The 22,772-nt window shown below is 39.6% G+C and overlaps 1 protein-coding gene across 2 annotated transcripts in view; it reads right to left on the minus strand.

Annotated features, from left to right (window-relative positions):
• Positions 1 to 22,772, minus strand: part of PHEX (phosphate regulating endopeptidase X-linked) — a 217,992-nt gene that overhangs the window by 51,494 nt on the left and 143,726 nt on the right. Inside the window, exon 22 of one of the 2 annotated variants that reach the window (XM_006128759.5) lies at positions 14,840 to 22,063. The exons of the other annotated variant lie outside the window; for it this stretch is intronic. Within the exon in view, the coding sequence (XP_006128821.3) occupies positions 21,961 to 22,063 (103 nt within the window). The 3' untranslated portion in view covers positions 14,840 to 21,960. Of the gene's footprint in view, positions 1 to 14,839; positions 22,064 to 22,772 lie in introns of those variants that run through there. 2 annotated transcript variants of the gene reach the window in all.

Genomic DNA, 22,772 nt, shown 5'->3' on the forward strand with positions numbered 1-22,772 from the left:
TTTTTTGTTTTGGGTTCTTTTCAGGGACTCCAGAAGAGGAGTACCCAGGCCTCTGTGCCCACATGAGGCCCAAGTCTAAAATTCTGATTCTTTATTCCAACAAAACTCACACAGACTGTGGACTGGCCCAGGGATAGCACTGGGGTATGGAAAATACACCCATGCGTTTCTGAGACATCTCACCTCTTACTGAGCTCACTGGAACCAGCACTTCGGTGTTCCACAGCATCTTGCAAAAGAAGCAACATTTACCAGCACTGCTTCATCCCCACAGTTAAGAGTAGTTACTTTAGCTGCTGCCAAAGAAGCTACAGAATGTGTCTTTGTCTAACTTTTTGGATGATAAAAGGAGCTTATTTACTTATTTCTTTATTACAGTAAACTTCCAATAATCCGGCACCTTTGGGACCCAGGGGGTGCCGGATTATCAGATATGCCGGACTATCGGAAGGGGGAGGCTATGAGGAGTCTGGGGGAGGGGGGTGCCACTCCAGACCCCTCATAGCCCCCCCTTCCCATAGTCCGGCTCTGCCGCAGGCGTCCCTGATTCAGCCGCTGCTGAAACTGACCAGCTGCTCTGAATCGGAGACACCTGGGGCAGAGCAGCTGGCGTGCTGCCGGGTTGATCCGGTAGCGCCGACCCTTGGCACTGCAAGACCAACCTAGCAGCATCCCAGCTGCTGTTGGAGACACCTGGGGCAGAGCAGCTAGGGTGCTGCTGGGTTGGTCCCGCAGCGCTGCTCCTTCCTGGAGTCAGTTGTTGGTCAGTTTCAGCAGCGGCTGAATCGGGGACACCTGGGTGCTGCCCAGTTGGTCCCGCAGCCCCGAGGGACAGCGCTAGGGGACCTACCCAGCAGTGCCCCAGATGCTATGCCTCCGGCTTCCCGGATTCAGCTGCTGGTCAGTTTTAGCAGCGGCTGAATAGGGAAAGCGGGGGGCAGAGCAGCTCCAATGGTCCGGCTGCCCGGAGCACTTCCGGGTTCCTGATGGTGCCAGACCATCAGGAGTGCTGGACCGTCAAATGCCAGACCATCGGAGTTTTACTGTACTAACATGACAATGAAAGTTCATCCATTGCTATTCCCCACCCAAGGTCCACTTCCTATGTTTGTGCCATAATATCCACAGCAACTAATTGGGATATCACAAATATAGGCTGTGACTTCAGATGGGAAATAATCATGAGGAACAAAGTAACTCCTCAGAAACAACAATCCAGGTGTCATGTATGTGGCTTGGTGTGAGAGGATAGCAACAGGGAATGAGAGAGAAAAATCCTTTCCAAAAATGTGACACATGGAATTTTTCTTAGCTAGACTGTTCATCAAATTTACTGCAAGGCATCTGTGGGTCTGCAGGACTCAGCTCAATAGTCTAATGACAAAACGTGGTCTATTTTATTTCTGTTTCAGAAAGGCAAACATCTATGTTCCAATCAGTGCTAAGCCTGATTGACTGTGCTTTGAGAACGATCCCTATTTTAACTCAGGCCAAGGATAGTGTCACTTTCATAAGCACTGAATTCTCTCTCAATTTATCAAATGCCACTAGAAAGCCACCTGTTGTTGGCAAGGATTTTCCAGTAACATGTCTCCTCTCATCTCCCTCTAGTGGTGTGGAAAGCAGCTTGGCTGCTATTTTTGCTTATTTAACATGTATAATGTAATTGCTACTGGTGGCCAACCACCTCAGGGCCACACTGTGTCAGGTTCAGTACAAACATAAGAAATTACAGACTTGGGAAGCAGGAGAATTTTCATCGCAGTTACAGAAAGTGTGATAGATGCAACAGCCTGATCGATAACACCTAAATGCTTTTGTGGATGGGCTTACGTTCCACCAGGTGCATGCTATTCTTGCTTTAACAGCATTGAAGACAGTTCTGTACCATCAGCATTAGTAGTCATAATGCATCCAACAATCAACACCAATTGAGGAGGGTTCGGGAGGAATCTATTGCTAAGAATTGGCAAGTAATGGGTCATCATACAAGTGTAGATGGACTTTAGTTACATATGACAGAATTTAATGGTTATGAATGTGAGTATATTGCTCCTAGAGACAGCAATAATGTTCACTGCAGAGCTTAGCAATTCACTTTAGTTAGGATTTGAATACCTGTTATTTCTACTGCCTAAAACCTCAATTTTCCACAGAGAGGAAAACCTATTTTCCAACCACCTCAAATCTAGTTTTTCTAATATGGAAAAATATCCACTAGGACAAGGATTGAGCCCAAACTCACTTTTATATTCCCCCTTACTCCAACCTTCTAACTTTACTGAAACCAACAATCTTTGGCCACCATCTCTATCCACATTAGATATAAATAAAGAATGCAAGGCAATCAGGGTGGAGACCACTGGAAAACTGGGCAAGGGATGCTCTCTAAATTCATAGTCTCCCAAATAAAATCTTGCCATGAGGGAGTTCAAAGTTTAGAATGAGGTTAGGATTTTCTTGAGTCTGACAGATAGTAGTGCATTGGTGTGACTCTGCACGGAGTCTCTGTCATGGAGTTTTGTCTTTATGACCCTAAAAATAAAGAATTTTATTTAAACAGAGTTGGTTGGCTGCCTGTGAACAGCTGCTCTGCAACAGGCTGGGAAAACACTAGACTGCTTCTGAAGATTACAGATTACAGTTGGTCAAAGTGAAGTACAAAAGTCTAGCTTATTCTTCCCTTGTAGGGCCACATTTTTTTCTATTATTAAGCCTGAGGTATGGTTGAAGGGCAAATAATCTCATTCTGTTGCCTTTTGTAAAGATGATGTCAGTGTGATTACTTTATCCTGTCATTCAAATAATTGTTCAGCTGACCTTTTTTAGATGTTGCACATTCCTTATAGTTCTACCTATAAAACTACATCTGAAATCACAGGGGACTCTCTATAGTAGCTCGTTCTCTACTCTTTTTTTTAGGTACCGTAAAGAGACAGGCTACGTCTACACATCCAGGGAACAGTTTCTGAAAAAGCAGACATGTTCTTTTGGAAGCCCTGTATTCAAGGGCTATTCCAAAAGAGGAGGTTTTTCCCCACATTTGGCCCCATATAGACAGGCCAAATGTCGGAAAAGCCTCTTCTGGAAAAAAAAAGGGGAAAAAGATTGCAGTAAACTGATGCAGTTATATGTAATTGGTTATGATATGTGGTTTACCTTGTTCATGAACAATGGCAGATTGTACATTCTTACAGTGGACTTATTTATAGCAGATGTAAATAATGATACAGTAATCACTGTATAGGCCCATTAGGAAAACAATTAACAATATGCTTGGGATTTAGGATTATAGGATGTCAACAAAGACAAAAATCCAGTAGTGGATTTTTATAATGGCACAACTATCTAGGAAAGGCATGTGAGATAAGTATTCAGGAAGAACCTTTGATATGTTTTGGAAGCAATAACTTTGTTAATGAAAATCTTCAGATCATGTCATTATTATTGGCAACAGTTAGATATATAAAAATGGAACGGCCACATTCACTGGCTGGGGAAATGAAATAACACCTCTAACATTGAAACAAATACATTTACTCAAAAAAGTAGCCAGAAAAAAAGATGCTTTAACCATAACCAAAAGCAGAGTTGGAAGACTATTGGTATACATTGGTACCTAATAAAGAGAATGCATTTCAATTTTTGATTAAACAAAACTCATGGTGGGAGAAGCAGCAGTGGTAACTAGATCATCAAATCACCAAACATGAATGGTGACATGTGACTCAGGTAATAAATTAGAATATCCCACTCTCAATATTCAGTACGCAAAGATACATTCAAAAATAGTCAGTTGCACACAGCAGTAAGTTATTCAGCTGCCTCTACTCAAGATGGGCTTTGCCTTAGAATCGTCTATGGTGTCTGAGAGGGTCACCTGAGTTTTCTTATAGATATGGTCCAGTTGCTATGTTTGATCCTGGAACTGAATTTCTGTAAATTTCAGGGGTGATTACACTCAGTCTTTTGGCTCAGCCTACCGAGAAGATATATATTGCAGCCTTGAAATTCAGATATAAGAAAATATAAATTGCCCAGTCACCCCTATCCCTGTATGAAATTAGCAAACACTAAATCTTAAAAGTATCCAAAGTACAAGTGCTAATATAGTTAACCAGTATGGCTACTTCTACACTGGCAGCTTCTTGTGCAAGAACAGCCATTCTTCCGCAAAAACTTGCCACCTGTCTACACTGCATGAGCGTTCTTCCAGAAGTAAATTTACAGTACAGCGTTGTAAAACAGGGCTTCTCCCAGAAGAGTTATTCCTCTCCCCATGAGGAATAAGCCCTCTTGCACAAGAGCTCTTCCAGAAGAGGCCAGTGTAGACAGGCAACATGAATTTATTGCGCAAGAAGCCCCTATGGTTAAAATGGTCATCAGCGCTTGAAGCCCCTATGGTTAAAATGGCCATCAGCACTTTCGTGCAGAAGAGAGCATCTACACTGCCATGGATGCTCTTGCACAAAAGCACATCTCTTGTGCAAATGCACACGGCAGTGTAGACTCTCTCTTGTGGAAGACTTTTTGCACAAGAACTCTTCCGCAAAAGAGTTCTTAAACAAGAAGTTGCCAGTGTAGACGTAGCCTTAATGTATAGATCATTCATTGCATTTCTCCTTTTCCTTCACCCATATCACGTAAACATTGTTTTGCCTATATGCTAGCCCCATTTTGTTGTCTATATTTACAGATAAACTGAATGGTCAGTGGTCAGTATAGGAGTAATTAAACTGACTGACAACCAAGGGGTTCAGGAGTAGTTCTTGCCTAGGATGGAGAACATGTCACTTTCACACAATCATATACATTATTCTGGTTATTTCATTTTATCTTATGTCCCCACAAATTAGTTAAATCAATCGTCTCATGAGTATGTGGGATGAAGAGAGAGAATTGATACTGCCACAATTTACAAAGGGGAATCAGTCAACTGTGTCTAGCCATTTTAACACTTGGAAATGGTATTCAGGAGGAAAGGCATAGGTTCCAGCTGTTGTCCCTCTGCGAACCATTTCAAATTTGAGAAGAAAACAACTTTAAGAAAATTCATCTTTTGGGAGAAATTGGAGAGAGGGAGTTATTATATTCTCTCTATATATATTTTAGAGAGTTTGTGTGTTTGTGTCTCTGTCCATCCATCCATGAGTCCATTAATCTGTGAGTCCATTTGTTCAAGAACTCCCTCTAAGCAGTAAGAGCTATGGCCAAATTTGGCATGCAGCTTCCTCTTAGCATAACTTAAAGCAAGACCAGAGTTTGGTTATGCCAGAAAAATAGGATGTGCTTGGAATTCAATTGTCACCTGATGGCTGCCTTTTCTGTTCATTCTCTTTGAAATAGATGTACCCAATGTACAGCCTATGGACTGTGCATCCACCAAAGCATTTCATAAGGCCTGATGTCTTCTTCAACACAATATATTACGATCTGATTCATTCACATTTTGTCGTTATATTTACATCATTTTAGTATGCATTATGTAAATAGGTTTTATTGAACATAGGTTGTTTCTATCCAAATAGATAGGAAGCAAGTTGAACTTAAAATATAAATCAATGGAGGTGACTTTAAATCTTATTATAATATGTAAAAACTGTTTGTCTAGGTCGTGCTTAGGTAACATGGCCCTCGTGTGTAATAAGGCTGAGTACCAGTTCTTTGAAGCATCTGGTTCTGGCCCCTATCAGAAGATCGGATACTGGGCTGGATGGACCATTGGTCTGACCCAGTGTGGCTGTTCTTGTGTTCCGCTACTGCACATCTGAAATTCTTTCATACTCAGCATATTCTACTCAATTTTTTTATCTTATGATGCATATTAATTACCGGTAAATGAAATTGATGTCTACTATACTTTAGGCTTCCACCAGTGCCCTAGTTTCATTTGGATAACTTATTTTCTGGGGTATTAAGATAAGCATGTAATTAATAAAGCTGACCAAAATGTGCTGAATTGAATTCAGATGATGGAAAGCACTGCCATTTCTGTCAAGTAAGAAACATTTAGGCTTTGAAAAATGAAAGACAGTCTGAAAAGTCCACATTTGAGCTCAACTCTAGAATCTGGAACAGTGAAGCTCTACAGAAAACTCCTCTATGTAGTAGAATCTAAGTGCAAAGAGAAATAGGGGAAAACAAGACTTATTCCTCTAATTACCTGATTATGAACAAAGATAGATTAAGGACTTTCCAAACACATTTTTGAAAAACAAAATTATAAAACAAAAAACAACAGACATCCCTGAGTTAGTTTTTTAGATAAAAAAAATCTAAACTACTTTGTATTGTAGTTGTTACTGTAGTTCAGCGGTCTTGTCCACCTCTGCTTAATGCTGGGCAAGCACCAGGCCCAAGGGTCATCCAATGGAATTCAAAGAGTTCCCAAAGAGTAACGTTTACAATCTAGCTACAAATGGTTAAAGGAAATATTATCTTCCTTTTAGAGGGAGAAACTGAGGCATATATTTCAAGTCATATAGAAAGTCTGTGGCACAGTCAGGATCTAAATCCCATTACGTGCCTTAATCATCCTTCCTCTCACTTAGTAAGAAATACAAAAAAACTATTTAATTGTGTAAAATAAAAATGGAACTTAATATCTATATTTGAAATGTTATGTGATGGAAAGCCTCTTATGTGAGAGGGTATATTTTAAAATGAAAATAATTTGGGAACTTTCATTACTTCTTGCTAGACATACCACCTTCCCTCTTTGGAACTAGCTCCCATTCATTGCTTGTGAATCCTGAGTTTGAAGTTTGTATCACATTGCAAAGCCTTTCCTGTTCAGTCAGGTCACACTTTGTTTTTCTCTGGTTCATTGACTTTTAATAGAGGGTGGGATAGTTTATGGGCTCAGTATGCTTGAATAAATACAACTTATGGTTGTCTTGAGTACAACCATAAGTTGGCACTGGATAAGATCATAAGTAAAGATATCAATGTATGACAAATATTGACAAACAATCAGGTTTTTTCTTCTTCTAGACAATGTGGTGATGTGTCTTATTCACAATGGGTGAAATTTAGTCTACATGAGGCCTATTCACCTGTTAAATTTCACCTACATAGAGGGCTTCACGTGTACTTAAGTACTCTTTGCCCTTATCCTCTGAAGAAAGGTAAACTTCAGTCGCTGCTACAAGTAAATTATATGTGTTTTTTTAAACATACAGATTGAACCTCCCAAATCTGGGACTCTCTAGTCTGGCAACATCCATGGTCCGGCAGGGCCACAGATGTTGCTGGACCAAAAATCCCTGGAGGCGGGTGTGGGAGCCAGCCTAAGTCTAATTGCATTTAAAGAAGACTTAAGCACCTAATTCATGTAAGTGCTTGAGCAGAGTTTCTCCTATATAAACAGTTAAACAGTAATGCAATTTTTTTTGACACTGCTTACAATTTTATTACTGAAATTACGCTATATAAGGAAAGAGAGGGAGAGCAATAGGAACTACTGCTATGAATAAATGGAAGCCCAAGTCCATTGTGGCCTTACCAAGCCAGTTCTCCTGGATCACACAGGCAAAAGAATTTCACATAGTCACTCCTGAATCAAGATGACATCTTGTCGTTGAACCAGAGAATGTTTTTTTACACAGGCATCAAATTAGATCCATTCCCAACACTGCTTTTTCCTGTCATTCCCTGACGCCATTTCAAAAATAAAGCAAATGTAATGTAAAATCCTTTAAGCATTTTTAGTTACCCTTTGCACTTGAACCCTTGGTACCAGAAGGAAGAGCCTATTTGTTCAGAAGAGCTCAAGTGTTCATACACAAAGGCTACGTCTAGACTACAAGCCTCTTTCGAAAGAGCTTCTTTCAAAAGAGAGCATCTAGACTACAAGCAGATTTTTCGAAAAAGCGACTCACTTTTTCAAAGAGAGTCTAGATGCTCTCTTTCGAAAAAGCACAGGTTGCATTCAATAGTGCCCTTTTTTGAAAGAGTACTTTCGAAAAAAGGCGTTATTCCTCATAAAATGAGGTTTACCGCAATCGAAAAAATTGCTGTGTTCTTTCGATTTACTTTCAAAAGAACATGGCTGCAGTCTAGATGCAGGGGAAGTTTTTTCGAAAAACCCTGTAGTCTAGACACACCCAAAAAGTAGAAAAGTGTTTGTTCCTACTGAACAGCGAAACTCTTCATTTCCAGAATAACACAGAGGTGCCTGAAGCAAATAAAACAATTCTTATGAGATGGAAACCCTCCATCCATGTGCTTAATGGAGTTCATCTTCCAGTAAACCAGAACAAAACTTTACATGATAACATTTGTCTCTCTCTCTCTCTCTCTCTCTCTCTCTCTCTATATATATATATATATATATATATAAACAATGTAGGACTTGGCAGCAATTCTCACACAGCCTTTGCTGTATGAGACCGGGAGCTTCACTCCCTTGGCCTTACACCTGGTATAATACTAGCAGCCAACTCAGAACATCAACTGTAAAATGCTACCAACATGCAAGGCAGGGGAGAATAAGGCCCTAAAAGTTTAGGGACAAATATCTGCAGCAGAGCTGCTAATCCCACTTGAAAGGATGGGCTCATGTCCAATTATAGTTTTTTTCCAGGCAGCTGGGAAAGCCATTATACCAAGGGCAATCAGAATGGTGCAGCAGTGATAATCCTGAAAGCATTTAGGAAATCTTTGATTAAATGATATACTGGGCAAAGAATAAAATTGCTTCTCTATCTGGAGGGCTGCATGGTTGGTTTTTAATTAAAATGAATTAATATGGTGTTCTCATTTGTAAAATGAAAATGAAAGGGAAAAAAAATAAAGCAAAGGCATTTAAGACAGGAAAACACCCATTGATTTTTTTTCTCTTTTGCCTGATTGTTGCTGCTCTGTCATAAAATCTCTTTTGTTTCCTAGAGTAATCAAGTTGATTAAAATCCTGTAAAGAATTAAACAGCTGCACAGACCTCCAAACCTACATTGGAATGTCTCTTCTCCAATGTGTGTGCATTGTCCTTTCAACTGCTTTGTTTTTAAATTATTCTTTTCCCTTCATTACGGCTGAAAGCCTATTACTAGATTTATTAAAAGAAAGCTGAATAACTGCACGGGTAAAAACACACGGATTGCCTCAACACATGTTGTTCTTGCAAAGATTATTGTACTTGCATTTCTAAACTGCTGGCTGCTGCTGAACTGAAAACAAAGCCTGGAATAATAATAATAAAAAGACTTGCTGAACTAAAAGAAAATGTCATGTTTTCACTCTATTCAATGTTGAATAGTTAAAATAGCCTGAATTAGTTGGTTTGGGTTTAAGGGACAGAGTGTTGCACCATAAGGCTACGTCTACACTGCATGATTTTCCGAAAATGCTTTTAACGGAAAAGTTTTCCGTTAAAAGCATTTTCGGAAAAGCACGTCTAGAGTGGCAGGACGCTTTTCCGCAAAAGCACTTTTTGCGGAAAAGCATCCGTGGCCAATCTAGACACACTTTTCCGCAAAAAAGCCCCAATCGCCATTTTCGCCATCGGGACTTTTTTGCAGAAAACAGTACTGTGCTGTTTACACTGGCCGTCTTGCGCAAATGATTTGCGCAAGAGGGCTTTTGCCCGAATGGGAGCAGCACAGTATTTCCGCAAGAACACTGACAATCTTACATGAGATTGTTAGTGTTCTTGCGGAAATTCAAACAGCCAGTGTAGACAGCTGGCAAGTTTTTCCACAAAAGCAGATGATTTTGCAGAAAAACTTGACAGTCTAGACACAGCCTAACACTAGAGCAGTTGTGGGCAACCTGGGACCCATGGGCTGGATGTGGCCCATTGGGATTCTTCGTGAGGCTCATGAGACATTTGTTTACTGTTGGTCATGCCAGATTCCACTGGTTTCCATCTGTGTAGGGTTTTTTTTCCTATCAATATTAATAAAGTGACACATATGTAAAGCAAGAACACAGGGAAGGTGCATGCTGATTGCACACAACATTGACTGAGAGAGCCGTGTACTCCCTCTGTATCCAAAGCGCTACTACAGTTCAATCTGCACAGCCTGCACATTCTAAGTGTGCAAGTGCAGTTAGCAAAACTACCTTATCCTGAGAGACCATCTTGGTTATGACAATCTCGTGGCCCACTGAGATGAAGGAGGGCCACTCGTGCAGCCTACTCACTAGCCTAGGCTGCCCTGTACTGTCCTAGAGCTCCTTAAGAGTCTTCTCAGAGCTCCAGGACAGGAACGGAACAGTGCTGGATCTGCTATTCCTGTTACACTGTATGTCACAATCCACTTGAGACACAAGGTAGATGAGATAATATCTTTTATTGGTCCAACTTCTGTGCGGTGAGAAAGAAAAGCATACATAGTGCTCTCTTACCAAGAAGTTGGTCTGATAAAATAAATTACCTCACCCACCTAGTCTGTAGACTATCCTGGGACTGACACAACTACAACAATGCATAACGACAGCTGAACCACTGCATGAGTAACGGGGGGTGGAGGGGGAGAGGTCAAGAGCACTTCCTTTCCACTTTCAACTGCCCCTTATAATTTGTGTGGGGGAGGAGGTGGAGAGAACATATTAGTCTTGATCTGCTAGACATTAATTTCTTGTTGGATTGGATGTGCTATTGGCTTAGGTGAAGTTATAAAGTTTGCTTTAGTAAATGTTACTTGAAACATGTTGTGAGGTTGAAAACACCCATAAGCGGCCCTTCCAGGTACAACTGTAAAAAGGCCAAAAATGTGAATGGTTTACTGAGGAAATGAACAAGCACAAGGATTACCCCTAGGAACTGTGCGCAATAGAAACCTCTCAGAGATATCACCACACACTGGGAACAGTTAATTTCTGAAAAATTCTGCATTGTACAGTGGCACAGAATTGGCCCAGGCATAATCATGGGCTAATCTTACTCAATTGTTGTTGTATCATGTTCCCATATTAATACTCATACCAAGTTCTAAATGTTCAGAGGTGAGTACTTATCAGCTTTGGAGGAGGTCTTCATCTAATAACTTTATGAACTCAAATACTCAGTTTCAAAACCTCAAGTAAAGCAAAATATACAGTACAATACTGCAATCATCAACAATACACAATTTTTAATAAGGAGCACAGGTTTCAATTATTTCATTATGGATGAGTTGTTACGATATGTCTACTGAGAAGTGAAGGGTTTAATTTAAATGATATGAAGTTTCTAATACTGTCTCTGATGCTCATTAGTTAAAACTTAGCAGAGTCCTTAGCAGCAGACTACACGTCTTACTGAGAATGCCTCAGTTGAGTTAATAATTGTGCAGCAATCTGGAATGTGGGCAATAAACTGTGACACATCAAAACCAAAGATATAAGAGTATGTGGGAAATTAATGACAGTATTTTTATATGTGGGAAGGTTTTAATAGCTATCGTAAATGACAAACCTGGTTAAAGCTGATAGGTGTATTAAGCACCCTCCACTCAGGTAACAGGGAAGGAATAATTAAATGCCCTTTTGTGTGGGAATAGCTGAATAACTAGAAGCCACCATCCATAGCCTTGGTAACATGATTACAAAAATGATTAGAACAGTTGCCATATGAGGACAGATTAATAAAACTTTGGGATTTTTCATCTTAGAAAAGAGACGACTAAGAGGGATATGATATAAGTCTATAAAATCACAGCTGGTGTAGAGAAAGTAAATAAGTAAAAATTATTTGCTTGTTCCCATAACATTAGAACTAGGGTCACCAAATGAAATTAATAGGTAGACAGTTTAAAACAAACAAAAGGGAGCATTTCTTCATACAACGTACAGTCAACCTGTGGAACTCTTTGCCAGAGGATCTTAGGAAATCCAGGACTTTAATAGGGTTCAAAAAAGAGCTAGACACATTCATGGATGATAGGTTCACCAATGGCTATTAGCCAGAAATGGTGGACAGAAATGGTGTCCCTAACCTCTATTTGTCAGAAGTGGGGAAAGGGGATGGATCACTTGATAATATCCTCTTCTATTCTTTCCCTCTGGGGCCCCTGGCATTGGCCACTGTCGGAAGACTGGATAATGGGCTAGATGGGCCTTTGGCCTGACCCAATAAGGCCATTTTTATATAACATGCCAGAGTCTGAGAAACTAAGTCATGTAGACCAAGAGACTTCCAAGGGGATTGACCGTCAAGACAAGAGCTGGGAGATTCATTGGTTGCAAGAAAGAGTGAGAGCACAATCAGAAAACTAGCTGACAGTGAGAGAAGTGGTGGAAAGGAGGGTCCAGAGGGGGGAACAGAGAAAAAAGTCCTTAAAGAACAGGACTTTCTGGAAAAGCAGACTTGGAAATTATAAACAAGAAATCTACCTCCTGTTTGTTCTTTCTATGACATGGATGTATATTCCTTGCAAATAAACAGGATTGCACTAAAGAAATATCTGACTTGTTTCTCCTCCTAACCTGGCAAGATGCCAATATTGGCTAAACCACATGGGCCAAAAAAAGGCAACATTATAGACTACCAGAACATCTTTTAAAAAATATCTCTGGTGTAAACTGGTTTGTCTGGTACATTTAAGAAAAAAAATGTTTTATTCAACACTTAACTTTGAGCACTTTCATAACTTCCAGGTGACTGAATCTATTATATGCTTCTACATTTAAACTTCTGCTGCTTATTGAAACAAATGGGATCCTGGCAACCTGATATTAACCATCATTGTCAGTTCTTATAGAAAGGGGCTGGTTACTCAAGTAAAATTTGGGATAAAAAATGCCTAAAACCCGCTTTTGAATTTTTTCCCCTATCTTATTTATACAGGACTGACATGCTTTACTCCCTGCCTGTCCAAATATCAGTTCAAAAAGCACCTAGGGACCTGCTGAATTTCCACACCATGTTTTCTGGAGCCTGTCTCATTAACCTCAAACCAATTGCTATATAAAAATATAGATTCTAATAAAAAAATCAAATGAAGGTCTTAATGCTAGGATGGCTTATGGATCATTAATATTATATCATAACTGTTTCTGTGAACAGATTACTGTAACACATCTAGATTCTTTCTATTGCTAGCTTTGATACAGTTAATAAAACATGGTGCTGTGTTGGCAGAATTGCTTGGGAATATCTCATTTAAAAAAATACATATCAAATTTAAAATTTGATAACATTATCTTTTTTATTGAAGCAAGTTCCTACCATAACAGATAAGCTGTAGATTGCTTAAGGCATTTAAAAACATAGCTCTGTGGGAGGGATGCTCCTAGCTTCTGGAAGTTCAGCAAATCAAGTAGTTTGTCAATTACAAGGGCCCTAATCCTACTTCTATATCTGCTGGTTTGCATACTTGTGGCTATGCAGAGTCCCATTTACTCCCCACAAGCTCACACATTATACCCAATAACCTATTTCCAAACATACATTATCTTTTATTGTAATTTAACTCTTTTGACTGCAGACTTAGATGGGATGTAGATTAAACAACAAAAGAGGGGAAAATGTGAAGATGGTCATGAATATTAACATTTTTGAAAGGTTCTATTGAAGTTGGGGGGACATAGTGAGTTAATCTTAGGGGATATCTATACTACCCGTCGAATCAACAGGCAGCAATCGATCCAGCAAGTGGTCAGCTTATTGTGGCTAGGCGAGACACAATACATTGACCATCAAGCACTCTCCATTGATATTCCGCCAGAATGAGAAACACGGAGGAAGTTGATGGGAGAGTGTCTATCATCAACTCACCACAGTGAAGACATGGCGGTAAGTAGCACGTCAACTTTACCTACGTTTTTCATGTAACTGAAGTTGCATAATTTAGATAATTGGTCCATGGTAGTGTAGAATAGGCCTACATTTTTTAAAAAAAATACTGAGTTGTTGCATCTTGTTTTAAATTAGGCCCTGATCCAATAAATATTTATGCACAGGGCTAGTGTTAGGAACTCAGTGGTGCTAGATAAGTATATAAAGCTGTATGGCAGTGCACATGTGTCTCCACAGGACTGGAACCTTAGACCAAGATTCAGGCAAAGACTCTACATATGAGTTAGCACCTAGCACAATGCAGAAGGGGGGAGATGTCTGATCCTGATTGGAGCCTCTGAGCACTACCATAATAGAACTAATAAACAATTGTAACCTTGAAATCCTGATACCACGTAGCCATGGAGCCATGCATGTTCCTTATTACCTTTTACAAACACTGGATATTACATATATTACATTTTATAATTTAAAATGGTCAAATCTCCAAACACCTTTGACTGTAAAGCACACACAGGGAGATTTTTAATCAATATGGCTTTTTTATGGATTGTTTGCATTTTAAATAGGGAATACAACAGACTAACTAGGAACATGAAAAAACATAACCAGACAAGACTTTTTATGTCAACGGCCTCTTGAATCATCAGATTTTAATATTTCTTTTGAGATAATTACATAGTTCACAGTAATATAATAGACCCTGAAATGTGTGACTAGTTGAATACAACTTTATGAAAAATGCTACATAACTTTCTAAATATTTCACATAAATCAGATATTTAGCATATACATTTTATTCCTAATTTTACAATGTAAAAGTTGAACAACATAGGATCAAATAGATGGAAGTTGGTTGGGTTTAAACTAACCAACTCTGCTCCAGTTCAAGGTGCAATCACTTATACACAGGTCACTTTACATTCATGACTAATACAATTGTGTCTTCACTGGCATTATTTATGTGTAATGCTCCTCCTCCCCATAAAACCTGAAGGTACAAAGATTAATGCACATGCATCACTTTGCACATTGAGTAGTCCCACGAAGATCAATAGACCTACTCACAGTGTGTAAAACTGAAAGCGTGCACAAGTCTTTATAAGATCAGGGATTAATTCTTTTCAAAGACAAGAACCCAAATGTGCATTAGCGAAAAAAATATTTTTTATTTTTCTTGGAACAAAAGACTATCTCTTCAAGTTCACACAATTCAGTCTGCATGTGCAGTATACAATTTTCTCCATTTACCTAGAACCAAACATTTGAACATTGGACGACAAACATATTAACAATGGTAAAAGCATGTTAAAACAACACTAATAGGAATACTTCCAGCTAGCCATGGAAAATACAGTCACATCTGTTGAGGAGAGATTTTTAAAAATATTATCTGAAAACTTATCCAGAATTTAAAAGCTGCAGCAGCTAAATGTGTTTGAGGAAGTCATTTGGCAGAATAGATATAGCTGGTGGACTGTCAATATTACACTTGCTATAGCAAGACACTGGTGGTATGCAGGCACAATAGGAATGCAAATCAGGACATGTAATGGGCTGTGTTCACTGCTGTGGAGCCTTCTGTTGGCCATTCCGGGAATTATCTCTCATTCAATAGTGCGGCCTTCTTAGGTAGGGTCTCACATCTGCTCCCGTCCCACATTCCTCCCCAGACTGCGACATCCTCTTCTGGACACAGTCCTCTGGCTGTGCCTCACTCTATCATCTCCCCCACATGTGCCTTAGACTACGTCTAGACTGCAAGCCTCTTTCAAAAAAGAGCATCTAGACTGCAAGCAGATTTTTCGAAAGAGAGTCCCCTCTACCACTAACACCCTCTCAGCCCTCCTAGCAATGCCTCAATCCTACATAGCCTTCCTGGTGCTGCTTTTAACTCCTTCTCCTCTCTGGCTATATCTAGACAATGGAGTTTTTCCGGGACACCAGAGGTATCCCGGAAAAACTCCGCTGCATCCAGGGAACGTGTCTGCTCTTCTGATATTTTTTGTGGAAGAACATACGTGCTCTTTTGGAAGGCCTGAATTCCTTATTTTATGAGGAATAAGGGCTCTTCCGAAAGACAAGGTTTTTCTCAAATTTGGCCCAGTGTAGACGGGCCAAATTTTGGAAAAAACCTCTTCTGAAAAAACAATCGGAAAAAGCTCTACAGATTGCAGAGTGCAATTTGCGTAACTTTTTCAAAAAAAAAAAAAAAAAAAGCATCAGTCTAGACATAGCATCAGTGTGGGACAGTTACCCCACCACCTAGCTATAAAAGGGACCACTGACATAATGGTAATAAGAGGAAACATCAGAAAGCATTATTATAATTCTCTGTAACACTTTTTAAGAATGTGCTTAATTGTCTTTTGTTCTGCTTTCTTCTGGCTATTAGGCAAGCAATTGAACATCAATTATGGGCATCAGCAATGTGGTTTAGACTAAAATATAATCCAGTGAATCAAGGTGGCCCCACTGGCAGTAAGAGTAACCGTGTGTTGCCACATGGCAAAGAGCTGATCCTAGAAATGCCCAGGATCAGTGAAAATGACATTTAATGAGGCAAAAAGGACATTATACACCTTTAAAGAGGAGGCAGCATTGGCATAATAGAGGAATTCTGTACTCGTCAACTTGTTCCATTGGAATCAATGAGCCATAATCTAAATATAGACATCCTTCAGTCTCAAGAGGCCATGGATATGTGCCCTGAGAAGTAAAGAATTTACTGAATTGGTTTTGTGGCAGCCATGAATGTGGCTGAAGAGACCCACTTGAGAGAGTCAATCTGCCTTATCTGTAACTCTGTCACAATGTTTCAAACCATTGCCCTTTGACATCTGCATGTTATTTTCTCCTGTGCTAAGCTGGACTGCTTCCTCTTGCAATTCTGGAGACCTTTGTTAAGCTCTTGTTTCAAAGGCTGCAGGCATGAGTATGATCTTCCCATTTGTCCATATTCATGTCCATTTCTTTGAGGTCTCACTTGCAAACATCCTTGAAATGAAATTTTGGCATCCTTTGGGGATTTTTCCAGATGCCAATTTACTATAGGTGATATACTTTGGGATATGCCCATCATTCATTTGGCACACCTGCTCAAGCCAGTAGAGTTATCTCTGGTTGAGAAGTATTGCATGCTTGGTGTGCTGGCCCATATGAACGCCTCAGTGTCGGTGATTCTGTCCCTCCAGGAGATACCAAAGATTCAAAAAGCAACACATATGAAAGCTGTGGAGCCTCTGTCCCTGTTGAAAGTATAAGGTTCATGTCTCACCCCTATACAGAAGTGTTCTGATAATACATACGTGATACTTGCAGATCTACGTGTGATCTGTCAGTTTTTTCTTTTGCCATACCCTCTTGTTCAGTCTATACATTTTTGTGGCAGCTTTTCCAATGAGAATGTTGAGTTCCATTTCAAAGTAAAGGTTGACTGCGATATGGACCCAGATATATGAATTTCACCACTTCTAGTTCACAGTTGTTGATCCAGATGGAATGTGCTTCCTCAGCTCCTTGGCACATTATGTTAGTCTCTTTTAGGCTTATAAAAAGTTCAAAGTCTTTGCAGGTTGTCCCAGCTGCACGATCAGCAAAGAGGAAGTGTAGAATAAGGTCCTCCCAAGTCTTGATTTTAGATCTGAGTCTGACAAGATTCAAATCTTGTGTGCATGTAGATTCCCTCAGTTGAGGAACAAAAATCTGGTTCCAGTAGGAGGGAGAAGAAAATCCCAAACAGAATAGGAGCAAGTACACAATCTTGGTTAATGTCACTACAGATCTGGAAAGCTCCAAAAACAGAACTATCATATTGGACTGTGCCATACATATTTTCATGTTGGTGGTACATCCAGTCTTTTCAAAAAGCACAAATAGTCCACTTCTGTTGACAAAGTCAAAAGCCTTTATGAAATCAATGAAGGGTATGTAGAGGGGCTTTTCTTGTTCTCTATATTTCTCCGAAATAGCTATCTCAGCAAGAAGATCATGTCAATAGCAAACCTTTCCACTCCAAAGCCACACTGTGATTCAGAACAGGTCTGCAAAGGTCTAAAGTCTGTTCAGAACAACTTGGATAAAGGCTTTAATAATAACAAAAGAAATGTCACAACAGTTATTACAGTCTCTCCTGTCACCCTTGTTTTTATAGAGAGTGTTGATGTTGAGAGCTCTCATTTCTTGTGGTACTTCACTTTCTTTCCAGCACAGGCAGAGCAACTTGTGAACATGTTGTACTAGAACAGATTTTCTGCATTTTATAACCTCTGGTGATATGCAGTCTTTTCCAGGAACCTTTCCATTAGGGAGGCCATATATGGCAAGGCTAAACTCCTTGACAGTCGGTTAATCATCAAGTAGGATCATAGTTGGGTGACGGCTGCATCCATAACAATATTTTCAGGAGACGTAAAGCTAGTGTTCTACTGAGCTATGCATCTGCTTGGTGAAGTCATTGGTTCCTTTCCTGTTGTTGATTTCAATGGGGCTGTCTTCTTTGAAGTTGTATTCTAGGCTTTCTTGATCCCACCATATTTGTTTCCAGTGTTTCCTGGATCAGCTGCTACTTGGATGCTTTCCATTAAGTGCAACCAATAGTCATTGGCACAGTGTCAAGTACCTTGGTTCTTGCCACTCTCAATGCTTGTCAGGTTTATTCATTTGGGTCTCTTTTGATGTTAGTTTGGACTGTGTGTTTGGACTGTGACTGGTGTCAATACATGAATATGCATTGAAGCAGTCATTGGCCTAGTTTTCCATCTTCCCAAAGACTAATAGAACTGCATCATAGATTGTGTTCTTCAGGTGCTCCCATTTCAACTGGTCACTTGTGACACAATTATTGGTGTCAAGGGTTTGCTGTAGTATGTTGTTACATTGTTGTGACTTTGTTGACTTTTATAATCTAACTCCCTGGAAAGTCTCACTACTTTGGGCATTAAATACCACAAAGACACAAAAGTTTGTTAAAAAATGTAGGCAAAACCTGTGTCCAGTTTCATTTTTCCCTCTCAGAATGGCTACAATTCACAACTAAGATTCACCTGAGAGTCTTTAGTGGCTCTCGCGCCTAAATAATTATTTTACAGGGCAACAACCAAAGTACTGCCTTGGCTATTTCAATAGGAGTTGAGTTTGTATTTTCAGGCTCTAAGAACAGATCGCACTGGCTATAGTGAAGCTTCACAGATGTTTGTACATCTACCAGGGCAATCAACTGTGGGATGAGGCCCCCAAGGGCAAACTGAGTTTTAAAAGATCACAGGAAGTCAGCCATTGCAAGCTAAAATCCTGTTTATAGAATAGGTTGCATCCCAATCTCTACGCCAGGAGCTTAGCAATAGTGCTATTTGCTAACAATAGCTTTTTTTAGGGACACAGGAGCTGTGCAGCACTAGACCACAGGCCTCTCTCTAGTCCAATTTCCTGTCTGAGAATGACCTGTACAGAGCCACATGCCCTAGTGGGGCTTTTATACCTCCCTCAAACAGGGAAGTTCCTTACTAACCCCAGGTACTTAGTAGTTGGCTTATATCCTAATGCAGGAAGGTTAATAGTCTTTATAGACCAATAGCTAATGATTTAATTCTTTGGTCTATATCACTATGGCATGTCAAAGGTCAATCAAAACTGGTTAATGAAACCCAGTGATGTTAACTATTTGTGTTTTCCTCTTACTTCTACTATGTTTAGATAAACTCAAATGAATAGTACTCAGCCCAACACTCAAACTTGAGCTACAATTTTTTCAATGTCCAAAACAATTTGGCTAACTTTGTTTATTTCATTTTTTGTGCACATCACTTCTGGGCTAAGGCTGGGAGTTGAAGAATGAGTGCTGGGTAGAGGTGATTTTCGTTATATTTATGACCCGGTAGAGCACAAAGGAAAAAAATCTCAAAAGAAAACAGACTATCGTGAAACTGTTTCTGTATTGTCCAGAGATAAGCCTACAGATGAAATTCTGGTCCCATTTATGTAAGTACCAAAACTCCTAGCAACTTCTTTGGGGCCAAGATTTTACCTCTGAACTTTACACTGCTTTTTCAAATAATGTGTGTAACTTCAAAAACTCCACTAACTCCCTGGAAAGTCCACTCCATCTCATCTGAAGAAGAGAGTTTGTATCTGTATACAAAGCTGAACTATATCCCAAAAGCTCATGATCCTATATATTTGTTAGTCTTTAAGGTGCAACAAGACTATCCGTTGTTTCTGAATAATGCCAATATGCATGTCCAGAGCATGAATGTATTCACAAGTCAATTTACTAGAACAAGTAACTTTAAGAGCAACTCTATCATGCATAGAGTCCTATTAATAGAACTTAAACAAGGAGTCCTTATTTCTGTAGTTAAGAGGGCCTTATGAAAAATACTGATCATCTCAATTACAACTTTGGCAGATAACTTCAGGGAAAATTATTACTTTTCAGTGGTGTAGAACTCAAAGTTAGTTGGCTAATATTTTTCTCTTCCTGGAGAAAATTGACTTTTTAGTGAAATGTTTTGGCCAAAAAAATTTTTTATTTAGAAAAGCTGTTGCAGTGCCTCACGGGAGATATAGTTCAGGTCCCTCATGCTCCCATTCTCCTGTCTAGGCTGGGCTCCTTGAGCAAACTATATTTCCCCAGTGCATCACCTCCCCCTCCCCCCATACGAGGCACAGAAAAAAAGACAACTTTAATGAAAATTTTTATTTGATAGAAAATTGGATTTTTGATTAAAGCCGGTTTTGCTGGAAAAAAAATTCAATCAGCCTTACTCGGTAACCTTAACCCCCTGTTTTGATACTAGTAATGTTTTTTTAAGCCAAGCCATTTAAAGGGGAAGATCTTTTTATTAAACTACTACAGTAAAACTTCTGACAACGTGAAATTATTCTTCTATGTAAAAATCAGTTAAATCCTGTACATTATACCTAAAACCCACTTCTATATATTTCCTTGGGCAAGAGATTATTTTGGTTGCCTTTCTTTCCTAACTACTACATAATATAGTTTACCACAATAGAAAACATGCTTTTAAGAATATTATTGGTGGAAATCAGATGAAGGACTTAAGTTGCCTGGTTACATACCCCATCTCGAAATATGTCTTTTGAGGCAAAAAGGACAACATTCAAGATGCTACGCTCCTGAGTCACATCTCCCCTTTAGAGATGGGTGGATGTCACTCCTGTGCAGGGGGCTAGTACAAACAGAGGTGGTGATTGCCCATTAGGGGGCCCCCATGCATACAACACATGAATGGGGGTCTTTACATTTCTTGGGGCACTGAGCAATTGCTCATGAGTAGAGCTCACATTGAATACAAATCTATAAACCACTTATATTTCACTTAAACCCTAGCTTGTAGGGTTCAAGTGGGACGTAGGTACTGCACGGGACTTTCACGAGATGTTAGTGGTGCAGCTTCCTTGTTCAGGCCCTGTATACAAAGGTGAACTATACCCCATATTGCAAGTGTGTGCCTCTTAGGAACAGGAATTAAGGCTACACATAATAATGCAATCATTCTAGTGTTTCACAGTGACAGGGATTCCCTACCCTCACCTCATTTCCACTCTTAGATTTTCGCCATATGGTGCTATTAAGGCACTCATGAAGGCGGCCCAGGACTTGACAAGTAATTTTTGAGATTAGTCAGTGCAGATGGAAACAATGAGGAGCTGCTTCAACCTCAGGCATTGATCTGACTTCTTAAATTGAATTTATATAAGATCTCGTGTCTTAACATCATGGAAAATCATTGATGGCATGCTGTGTAGCCATAACGTATGTTACCAAAAAACTGTATAGCGCACAGGAGATCAGCACTGGCTACATAACAGTTATCATGAAATAAAGAAAATCTGGAAGGACTGAATTTTGTAAGGGAAGATTTTGCTCAGCCTTCCTGCAAAGCAATAGATTAAAATTGTATTCTACATTTAGCTCTATAGATCAGGAAGTAGAATGAGTAATGGCAGCAATCCATCAACAGCAATCTAACCATGGAGTGTCAATTTTTTTCCTGAATCTTCTTTCTCCTGTCTGATTTTTAAAGCTTCCAAATCATAAACAGACAATGGTTAGATTTGTGCAGGTCACCCACCCAGATGATGAAGATGCATTACAAAAAAATAAAATCTCTCCATGCTGCTGAACGTTGCTCTGAAGCTGTAAGCAGAGGGTTAGAGTTCAGAAACAGCACTTTGTATTAAAAAACCCTCTTGGCACCAGATTTAAAAAGACCATCTACCATAGCCGACAGGATTCTGCACCTCTGTTCATAGTTGAATTTACTGGGCAATTGAAAGCTTTACGGAACTCCTCGAAGTTGCTCATTGCACCAATAACTCTAAAGAAAGGAAGAAAACACAATATCGGAGTTTTTTGCAATTATACACTGCAGATCCTGCAAAGTTCTGCTGAAGTTTTAAAGTTCAGATTTTTTTCTATTTGTGGAAGTTAGATTTCTCTTTTCTTTATTCTGAGGCATTGGGAAAGTTTTGAATTTCAGGGAAAGTTTTCCTTTAAATTAACATACGGCCAAAATTGTGTCACCTGAAGCACTGAGAAAGACCTTACTCTGTAAGAAGCTCCAGTGAAGTCAGTGAGGGTGTCCAAATCTAGCTCCTAGCATTCAGGAAAGATGCCAGGCTAATGGAATGAAATTTGTCTTTTGTCACTCAACAAACAAGCACAGCACAGAAAACAGGAGAACAAATGTCCCTACACCGTCCTGGCAATATGCCTATATCTCAGCCTGAAGAGACCACCTCCAGTAGAGACAACAGTTTCCTCTCTGTATGCACTGAATCCTTGACCTCCCTTTCCTGATTTCCCTTATGAGAGTCAGCTACGATTATTTCACTATTGGTAAAATTGCATTTTGTTTACTTCTAAGTATCTTTAGCCTCTTAGTATTTACCAATGTGAAGTCTAAAATGGTACTAAAACAAGTGAAAACCTGAGCAAATGACACAAGTATATCTACTAAGCAATTAATCGTGTGCTTCTTTCATCCTCAGTCTGCAGTGAAGTAGCACTTTTTCTCCATTCCATAC

This window comes from Pelodiscus sinensis, chromosome 1 (genome assembly GCF_052426305.1).
Source record: "Pelodiscus sinensis isolate ZL-2025 chromosome 1, ASM5242630v1, whole genome shotgun sequence".
NCBI classification, from domain to species: domain Eukaryota; kingdom Metazoa; phylum Chordata; order Testudines; family Trionychidae; genus Pelodiscus; species Pelodiscus sinensis.